At 43.4% G+C, this 10,713-nt stretch overlaps 1 protein-coding gene across 9 annotated transcripts in view; it reads right to left on the reverse strand.

Moving 5' to 3' along the window:
• LAMA2 (laminin subunit alpha 2) overlaps window positions 1–8,609 on the reverse strand; it is a 474,663-nt gene extending 466,054 nt beyond the window's left edge. For all 9 annotated transcript variants that reach the window (XM_054023114.1, XM_054023113.1, XM_054023109.1 and 6 more), the window contains exon 1: window positions 8,487–8,609. In XM_054023114.1, coding sequence (XP_053879089.1) covers window positions 8,487–8,583 — 97 coding nt within the window. In that variant the 5' untranslated portion in view covers window positions 8,584–8,609. The remainder of the gene's footprint in view (window positions 1–8,486) is intronic.
• Between the last annotated feature and the right edge of the window lie 2,104 nt (window positions 8,610–10,713).

Below are 10,713 nucleotides of genomic sequence, written 5' to 3' on the forward strand. Positions count from 1 at the left end.
GACTCTAGAAACATCTCCATTTTGTCATCATTTCCCTTTTCATTTCTCTGGACTGGATTTTTAACAAGGAAGCTCTGAACAAGGACTGGTGACCCCCAAGCTGTTTGGATAATTTCCAGAGAGACTTTTGCAAACCTACAGTTTCTTCAATCACTGCTTCAAGCTTGATATAAGAACTTTGCAATCACTTGTAAGGATAGGATTTCCTTAACCATGTTAACTCTCTATTTCTTTTCTCTTAAAATTAGACCTTTAGATTTTAGTTAGTAAAGGATTGCAACAGCATGATTATTGGGTAAGAGCTGAGTTATATATTGACCTGGTTCTGTGGCTGATCTCTTGAGATCAGAAGAAGCCTTTGTTTGATAAAACTGGTTTTCAATAATCACTCATCATAAAACCTGGGTGGTGAAACAAGTGCTTGAGTGCCTAAGGAGACTGCATTTTTGACTTCTTGATAACCAGTGTGGTGAGACAGAAGTTTACTTTTGTTACTGCCTTGGAGATTCTATATAATGGCAGAGTCTCCCCAAACTGGTGGTTAGTCTGCCCTATTTCTCAGCAGTTTATTCGCAATCTGGTATTATCAGCTGTGACCCACTGGGGCCCAGTGACACCTCCCTTGCTGCAATTTAAGCCTATTGCTACTTGTCCTAGCCTCAGAGGTTAACAAGAAATCAAGTGTCTTTTGTTTTCTCTGAATTAGATGACCAGGACCTGCTGTGCCTGGAGGACATAAAAAGGAAAGGTGACACCAAAAAATCTTTCTGAAGTTCTGTACACTAAAGAACTATTGCTTCTGGTATCAACAACTTCAAAGAAACCAATCTATTCAGGGAGTTGTCAACTGCTTCCAAAAGTTTAAAATGTGTTAATCTCCCAGTGTTCCGTATGTATTAAAGAAAGATATATAGTTGCCTTAAGAACATGATTACAAATAGGACAAAGCAAAACAGGTGAAAAATAAGAAAATTCACACTGATTTGTTTTGTGCTATGTGTAAATCTCAAAAATATCAATTTGAGGGGCAAAAAAATTGAGACTGATTGGCAAAACCCATTTCTAGTCCAAAAATTTGAGCTTTCAAATTTTAAAATCTTCAGATTTTCCTCAGAAGCATCATGACAGTCATCTCCACAAGCCAATACTACAAAAGATAAAACCGGAAGTATTAACATAAATCACCAATCTAAAACATACATTTACATTGCCTATGATACACAGACCAGGTCTGGTGGGGAGGGAAATACAAACACACTCCGGTGCCATCTTCAAAAGTGGCAAAGGGATCTGTTCCAGCTCCTGTACCCCTGAATCCTTCTACCCATGCTGTGACCAGGAAGGAAAGTTAAGCAGAGGCACTAAGCTAAACTACAAGAAAGGTATCTGTGGCCAGAGCTTTCCAGTGCAAAAGTGAAGACAATAGACCAATGATAGTTTCCTCTAACTTTGGAAACACACTTAGCATGACCAGGCAGTGGAAGACAGGCTGAGGATGAGTGGGAGCTCTTGCTGCTCATCTAGAGACACAGACCCAACCCATCTCTCTGTAGCCAGAGGCTGATTTCCTATAGCTGGAGGTGCAGATGGACATTGTAACTTTGGAGGCAGTGGTAGTCAACCCAGGAACCACCTTTGCTTCATATCACCAATAGTGGGCTTCTCCATCAGCCTTTCCACTCTTTGTGTTACTCTTTCCCTCCTTCCCCTATATTCCCTAGAGATGAAGCAGCTTCCCTTAAGGGGAGGAGGCATGGAGCCTTAATCAACAACTCAGCAACCGTTCCCTTTAAGGCCACCAAACTATAATCTGGAATCTTAGTTCTGGTGAAAGTTATTCTAGTGCATGAGCAATTAGTGCTTGGAGCAGACTGCTGGAATCCCTCTAATAAGAACATAAGAATGGCCATCTGGGTTAGACCAAAGGTCCATCTAGCCCAGTATCCTGTCTTCCAACAGTGACCAATGCCAGGTGCCCCAGAGGGAATGAACAGAACAGATAATTATCAAGTGATCCATCCCCTGTAGCCCATTCCCAGGTTCTGGCAAACAGAGGCTAGGGATACCATTCCTGCCTATCCTGGCTAATAGCCATTGATGGACATTAATAAAGAGAGCACCATCATTTATCCCACAAGATTCAGCCTCAAGCTTGCTTTCTTCACTAAGCAAAACAACCACCAATAACAATTGCAATGATGTGGCAGCAGTAAACTAGCTTGTTTCTCATCCGGCTCCCACAGCATCATCTCCTCTTACGGCCTGGGGTTCATTGATGCAGGAGTATAAACGGGAGTGTGACAAGGTATAAAGGTGCCACATAGGTTCCAGTGTGAAAGGAGTTACATGTAGAATGCAAGTTCCCTGACTAGCACATGGATGGGGCTATAAAAACTACCACAATGGTGACTATTGAGATGGCAGCAAGAGGGTCTGGGCGGATCGTGTGCTGAAACAGCTTCTGTGGTTGTTAATAAAGCCAGACCTGAGGAAGAGAACTTGACTTGAACGCTAGTTTAGTGCTTTATTTTATCTTCCTTCACTGGTGTTCTGGTCTCTTCAGCTAGTGGAATAGTAAGGGAAGGGCATCAAGTGCAGAAGGAAGAGGGGGGGGTGGGAGTTAGTGTTTGCCAAATCCAACCATGCCACAGGGCAAGAAGGAAGCTGGGAGATTGACTGACTTGTTTTTGTCCCCTTGACGGAGGTGAGTCAAATCCATCTATCTACTGCTTCAAGAAGAAGCTGGACCAGGTTTCCACATGGAATGAAGAAACTTCACAAAGAATTCTGTATTTTGCTCATCCTAGAAGTAATAATTTTCAAAAGATTGTGCCAAATGAGTTTGCTCCTCTGTAAGATCCAAGATGTGAAGTGATTGTCTTAAATTTCAGTATGCCAGTGTGAGGAAAATATATACAGTTTCTCACTGATGCCTAGTACATAGAGTTAAAAACATCTAAAGTACTTCTTCACATACCAAAGTAGTCATTTTGAAACCCAACGCTTCCAAGTAATGTTGCACCAGGAAGCAGCACCAAAGGGGTTAAGTACTATGAAACATATCAGAGCAGGATTAGATCTGTTACAAGATTCTAACATTCTTTGACAGAACAAAATCCTCTGGAGAATATTCTATATCAGAATATAAGGATTGCCCTACTAGGTCAGAGCAATAGTGCATCTAGTTTAGTATTCTGTCTCAAACACCAATCGATACCAGATGCTTCAGAGCCTAAATCCACATAATACTCTGAAGATTTAATATTTGTAATGGGACCTTCATATTAACAGATACATCTGTATCCTTATTAATCCATCTTCCTGAAGTTTCTATGCTTTGGGGCCAGATCCTAATATCTGGGTTCTTTTACTGTGCCCACTGCATTGGTATCTGAGTGCTCATGGGAGTTCTGCACAGAGTGAGCTTGCAGAATTGGACCCATGAACAGGCTGTGTGGCAGTCATTCTATATAAATAGAACAACTTTTCTGAACAGGACGAGAAACCACAGATCCTTAGCAACAATAAAAACAAGTGGGCAGCCATCTGATTCTGGATCTGTATAGAGACTAGGGAAAGTTGTTTTCCCCGCTAACTGTCAGCAGTCAGGAAGGAGGACAAGTTAGAGATAGCAGGCTTGTCCCCTTCCATACACCATCCCGTAGATAAGAGAAGGCAAAGAGATAATACATGAAGTAGAGTCTCAGAAATGCTACTAAATGGAGCTGCAGATAGTGACAAAATAATTGTGGGGATCACTGTTACTCTGCATCATTAAGCACTGACAGCATCACAATGAAATGACAGGATACTTCATGGCTCTTTGCAACTCCAGTTGATGCATTCTCCTGTCTACTGGAACTGAGGTGGGGTGGGGTCAAGCCTGCTATCTCTTACCTGTCCTCTTTCCTATTGACAGTAGGGGGAAGGAATTGTAGTGACTCCAAGCATCAGCAATGACATGAGACCAGGCGAATATGCAGAAGAGCTTCCATCAGACTCCAGGAAAGCCCTATGTGGTGCCCAAAAGAACTGCATACAACTCTAGAACCACTGACCAGGTATCATGGTTCTATTCCTAATAGAGTAGCCTCAGGATGTTTTTCCTGATACTTAATCTACATTTCTCTTTCATTTATTTCTTCCTATTTCATACTGGTGGCATTGTAGGTAATTTGGACTCAGATTCTGATGCCATTCGTCATGTTCAGGGACACCTTACTCCACAAGTAAGGACTATGGTGCGCCTCAGCATAAGTATCAGGTTCTGGTCCTTCGTGCTTACACCTTTCAACTATTGCAGGATTATGTTCATTCCCCGTAAGTCACTTAATTTTTCAATCTCTACTTTTTAAATTCACTCTCTCCAAACTCATAGGGATATTTGTTGCTCCTTTCTGAATTCCCACCAATTTGTCTATTTCTAATATTCTGGAAGGAGGATGAAGCCCAGTTGGGTGTTAAAAAGTCTAGCTCCCTGGCATTTTTGCTTAAACTATAAAATACCCAAAGCTACAAGAAATAGCATTGTAAAATATACTTGGTGCAAGTCTAAATTACAAAATTAAGTTGACCTAAGTTATGTCAACTTAGAGCCATTGCAGTAATTGAATCAGTTTTACACATCCACACTATGCTCCTTGTGTCGGCAGTGCGTGTCCTCACCAAGAGTGATTGCACCAATTTAGTTGTCAGTGTGGAGCATTGTTGGATGGCTTCTGAAAGACAGCAATTGTCAGTTTAAGCAACTACATCAACTTAAGCACTACACCTCTCACGGAGGTGGAGTTAAGTCAGTGTTGTGGGAGAGTTATATCGATGGAGTTACATTTTAGTGTAGACACAGAGTTAGGTCAACATAAGGCAGCTTACATTGACCTAATTCTGTAGTGTAGACCAGAGCTTATTGTGAGCCAGACATGATACTGTCAGTTTATGAGGAATTCTACAAAAATACTTTACTGTTCAGTCTACAGAACAACCAACAACATCTGTAGCAGAAAACAACATACAAAATTAACTCCAGGTTTCTGACCACAGTAAATCTCCAAGCAGTTTAAAATGTAGAAATACAGACTGTTCATGTTTGAGGTACAAGATGTTTTTGAACTTTACATTTTTAAAGGGCAATATGGAAATTCCATGTGATGTCTTGAACAATTTGGAAAATAGCACTTAAGACATGTTGCATAGCTTCCTCCTCCCCTCCAAAATCTCAGATTGCTGCCAAAGTCACACAGTAGCATTAGCCATACAGTATTATTCATTAAATAAAGAATTAACTGAAAAACAAACTGAACATAAACTTACAAACTTAAGGCCAGTTCTGGTCCGACTGAAGTCAGTGTTAAAATTTTCACTGGATGTCACTGAGATCAGACATTGGACCTTAAAATCACAGTACAGTTGACTGTATCATTCTTCAGCAGTAGAGGGATCTCTCAATAGTGTGTTAGAACGTCCTAACAGCTGTAGCGCAGCTTAAAAAGAGATTAGGGACAAGTATAAATAAAGTGGAAAACTGTCAGTCCAGTACTGGAATTCAGCAGTGGGGTCTAAAAGGTCCCATTTACACTTAGTTTAACATTCCATTACAAGAAGTAATGGAGTTCCTCTTTGAATTAACGGGACTCATGCAGCATAAAACTAACAGGGTGGCAGCCTAAAATAAAGAAGTAGATCAGCAGTTCTCAAACTGTGGGTTAGGACCCCAAAGTGGGTCATGACCCCATTTTAATGAGATCACCAGGGCTGGTATTAGATTTGCTAGGGCTGAAACTCAAGCCCCACCGCTCGGAGCCAAATCCAAAGCCTGAGCTCCACTGCTTGGGGCCATAGCCAAAGCCCGAGGGCTTCAGCCGTGGGCAGCATGGCTCAGGTTCCAGGCCTCCCAACTTGGGGCGGTGGGGCTCAGGCAGACTCAGGCTTCGTCCCTCCACTCCTGTGGTGGAGTAGTCATTTTTGTTGTCAGAAGGGAGTCGGGTACAATGAAATCTGAGAACAGCTGAAGTAGATTAAAACCAAAGACTCCCACTTCCTTCCTCAGAGGAAAGTAATGAGCAAGTTTCTTCATCATGGAGGTCAAAAACCAAAACATTGATTAAAGAAAAGCACATTCCCCAGCAATAAGAGATGGTTGGGGGGGAGGGAGGATGAAACCCTCCCAAAATGAGTGTTTCTTTGGCTGAGAATTAAATTCTTTGGCACAAAAGCAAATGACAATTATGGCAAATGCATGTAGTGCTGTATCTTTACTCTATCTTAAGATCTCCCTTACTCTTCAGTATTTACAGTGAGTCAATTTCCAAATGTAGTCAATATGGCTGGGTGAGATTTTCTTGGTTTACTACAACTATTTAAGTTCTATGAAGAAGTTTAGTCAACTGTCATCTATCTTCACAGAGTTAAAATTAGCATTAAGGAGTCAGCTGCTTGAGACAATATATCTTATTTTATAAAGTAGGTGTCAAATCCCTGTACCCAAAACCTGAATGGAGGAAAAAACCCTAGATGAATCTGAAGCTGTGTGTTATTCTCAGGTTATAACATGATATCAAGGTCATTTAGGAGCTCATTGTTATTCTAGCTATTTTAATCAGAGATTTATTATCACACACCCATGGTATCTCCTTACTGAATTCCTTTTTTTTTTTTTTTTTAATAGCAGAGCTAAAAATGTTAGGATAGGAAGAACAAGCTCTAAAAGTGATACTGTGTGTACTAGAAAACAGACTTTTAAAAGTTTTGTTCAGCTTATTTCTTTTATATGGCTTTTTATTAAAATTGCTTTCATATCTTATTTCCACCTACAGTAATACAGACTTAGCAACAAAAAAACAAAAATAAAAAGATTGTCCTTTCATTTTAAAGTTACTAATTAAGCACTGTATAGCTGAAAAAATTATTATTATTATAGACACAGCATTTTGGGTACCTGGGAAGGGCGTGATCCCACTTCCACTGAGGTGATATACTCTATTTTAAAAATTACTATGAGTTTGAATAACACCACCTTGTCTTCTAAACTATCATGAAACTACCGCATCAGCCTATAATCTTGCTTAAAATTGGAATGCCATATAAAGTCTGCATGCATTTACATAGCTCTCAATATGTATTTCATTATAATCACAGAGATGCCTGTAGATATATGTTAGGTGGGGCATGGGCTGGACAGAAGACAGGAGAACTGAAGTCATATTCAAGTCCATCCCTACCAAATCCAATAGAAAACTAATGGAGATCTCCTGTCTCCCAGATCTAGAAGGGACCTTGAAAGATCATCAAGTCCAGCTCCCTGCCTTCATTAGCAGGATCAAGTACTGATTTTGCCCCAGATCCCTAGTGGCCCCCTCAAGGATTGAGCTCACAACACTGGGTTTAGCAGGCCAATGCTCAAACAACTGAGCTATCCCTCCCCCCTGTGTACTCATAAATACTATGTGAGTATAACAGAAAACATCACTGGTGGGTCAGGTAATATCTTTTATTGGACCCACACACAGCTCTTCCTCAGGTTTGGGACAGATACTCCCAGCATCATGGGGACATGCAAGGTGGAATGGATTGTTTAGCATACGTAGTTATCACATACTGAAAGGGACCTTTCAAGACAGAGTTGCATTAATACCTCTGCAGTCTCTGGACAAAAAGAGGGGGTTAGTAAGTTACAGATCCTGGAATTGTAGGTAGTGTATTTCTCAAGCTGCAATAATCCCATTTGGTATTGTGTCTGAAATGGTCACTCTCAATGTCGGGAGCTGTCTCGCCCCTATATTTTGAAATGGGAAAAGGGAGAAATGCTTGGCATTTGGCTTTTTCCTGAAACAGGGACTTGCGTGCATGTTGTGGGGACAGGGCCACCCAGAGGATTCAGGGGGCCTGGGGCAAATCAATTTTGGGGGCCCCTTCCATGAAAAAAAGTTGCAATACTATATTCTCATGGGGACCCCTGTGGGGCCCAGGGCAAATTGCCCCCCCTCTCTGGGCGGCCCTGTGTGGGGAGGGGGGAATTAGTCAGGAATCAGATTTGTTCTCAGTTGGCACGTGAAAGAGCCCGTTCTGCACGGTGTGCCTGAAAAGTTGGAGTGTCAGTCAGCACCGCAGATGGGGATGGAGGGCTGGGAATCCGAACCAAATCTGCTCTGATCAGTGCAGGTTGGGAGAGACACGGACAAGCAGCCGACTCCCACTTGGCTTGAGCTGGGTCGGATCCTAGCGGGCTGCCTCCCAGCTTAACGCAGGAAACTTGGAGCCTCACCACAAAGTCTCTCCTCGGCCCACTGGCGATGCCAACAGTGCTACCCCTGGCTAAGCCACCCAGCCTGCCCTGGGGTCCCCTCGGGCCTGTCACACCGAGTCCCCGCCTGCCCCGGAATCGGGGGGTGCTGAACTGCGGGCAAAGGAGCCCCTGAGCCAGGCGGCGACGCGCTGCCCCCGCCGCTCAGAGCTCGGCGGCAACTCGCCAGCCCCCAACGCTACGGTACCTCTTCGCTCCGGCGGCTGCTGCTGCTCAGCTTGGCTGCTGCACCGGCTGGCCAGCGCGCCGAGGAGCAGGAGGAGACACAAACTTCCCCGTGCCATTGCTCCTGAGCCGCTGCGCCGCTGCCTCTTCCCCCCGGTCAGCAAGGCGAGTGAGCCGCCGCCTGGGAGAGCGGAGGGAGGAGGAAGAGACCCTACAGCCTCGGGGCGGGGGGAGGGGGAGAAGACACACCCCTGTCCTCCCCTCCCTGCTCTGTCCTGCAGAGCGCCCTGCTCCAGCTGCCCCACGCCGACGGGCGCCCTCGGGGCACGGGACAGCCAGCCTCCAGGGGAGCTTTCTAGCTTGGTTCCTGCGGGTCCGGCCAGGATGGATGGCTCCAAGAGCAAGGCGAGCCCCAGGAGTGAGGGACCACTGAGAGGCAAACGCTGGCGGCCCGCGCTCTCACACTGTCTGCTCACAGGGCTCCTTTTCCCGCAGTTCACAGGCGGGCTTTGGGGACCGCTAGATGGGATTCCAACGGGCTCTGTATGGGGCTCCCCTTGTCTCCGCTTCAGCTGGTGCAGAACGTGCTGTGGAGCGGTGCTAGCTACAGCGGAGTGCTACCCTCCTTCTCCTGGAACTGCTGCGCTGCCACGTGAAAACCAAGGTGTTGCCTAATCACGAGGCCAGGCTAAGAGACTACTTTCTCCTTGAGCCCCCACAGCAGGCGTGACTAGCTCAGGGCATGACCTGACAGCTCTTATGTTTGTCTGTGGCTGATGGGGGGAAAGTTCTCTATGAAGGGCCCTCAACTCTGGAATTTGCTTCCCCTACTAGGTTTGGGCTGTACTGGACCATTTACCATTAGAATATGGTGCAAAGCCCATCTCCAGTCATGTCTTAGAATCATGGAAATTAAGGAGGAGAGACCTATCATGTGATCAAATCCATCTCCATGCCAATTGTGGCTTGTTTCCTATGGTACTTGGAGCACTGCATATGCTTGAACTGGGCACATACAGGGTTAAAGGTCAAATGATTTAGTTGGTGTTGGTCCTGCTTTGGGTAGGGGGTTGGACTAGATGACCTCCTGTGGTCTCTTCCAACCCTAATCTTTTATGAAATGCTGCTTCACCCCATACAAAGGCTGAATACAAGGGCTTTGCATTTGACTTTTAATTCTGTGCAGGGCCGCCCCCCCCCCTCCTCCACCAACCTTCACTAGGGTATTCCAGTGATGGCTTAATAGCACAAGAATCTTTGGCAAGCTAGCAGAGCATCTAAGAGCTGGAGAGAGGAGCTTCTCCTCTTCAAGTGTTTTCTTCTAATTTTCCTTTTTAAAAAATCATTGGAAAATCCTATACCAAAAAGCTACATTAAGAGAAAGTTACCTGGTCAAGCAATCAAAAGTCAGGAAATGCAAGTATACCATGTATAATTTTCCTGCTATCTTAGACACACATCTGTGTGTACTATTATAGGTATGCCAGAGAGAACCATGAAAAACATATATATGAAAATTACAAATTAAACAAGGGGGAGTGATAGCTCAGTGGTTTGAGCATTGGCCTGCTAAATCCAGGGTTGTGAGTTTAATCCTTGAGGGAGCCACTTAGGGATCTAGGGCAAAAATCAGTATTTGGTCCTGCTAGTGAAGGCAGGGGGCTAGACTCAATGACCTTTCAGGGTCCCTTCCACTTCTATGAGATAGGTAGATCTCCATTTATTATTAACAATACTTACACAGCATTACAAATTAATTACAACTGAGTAACTTTCAAAATTTGCTGGCATTGTAAAAATCAATTTACAACTAGTTCCCTCTATAGCTAACTGCCTTATTTCCTGAAGTGCACAAAAGGAAGGTTGTGAGATTGGACTAAAATTATTAAACTATATCCCTTAAAGGGGGGAAAGAACTTCAAGTCAATTTTGTTGACCTGAATATGTCAAAGACAGGTTAAGCCATTCTGACAATGAAAATAAAAAAGTGTATATATAAAAGTGACTACAAATGTGTATATGAGGTAGAAAAATGTATAATAGATTGTATTAGAAAAATGGAATTTAATAATGCAACTAGAGACCACATTATGATTCATCCACACAAAACCGAGTAGTTAAGATTGCACTTTCAACTACTTCCTGATTTGAATGCTTACCCATGCATCCATAAAGTTTTCTTAAACGTTTTTTTTAATTAATCTTCATATTTCAGATTAAACAATTATATGTATCAAACAATTATAATA

The sequence above is a fragment of the Malaclemys terrapin genome, chromosome 3 (assembly GCF_027887155.1).
Source record: "Malaclemys terrapin pileata isolate rMalTer1 chromosome 3, rMalTer1.hap1, whole genome shotgun sequence".
NCBI lineage: Eukaryota > Metazoa > Chordata > Testudines > Emydidae > Malaclemys > Malaclemys terrapin.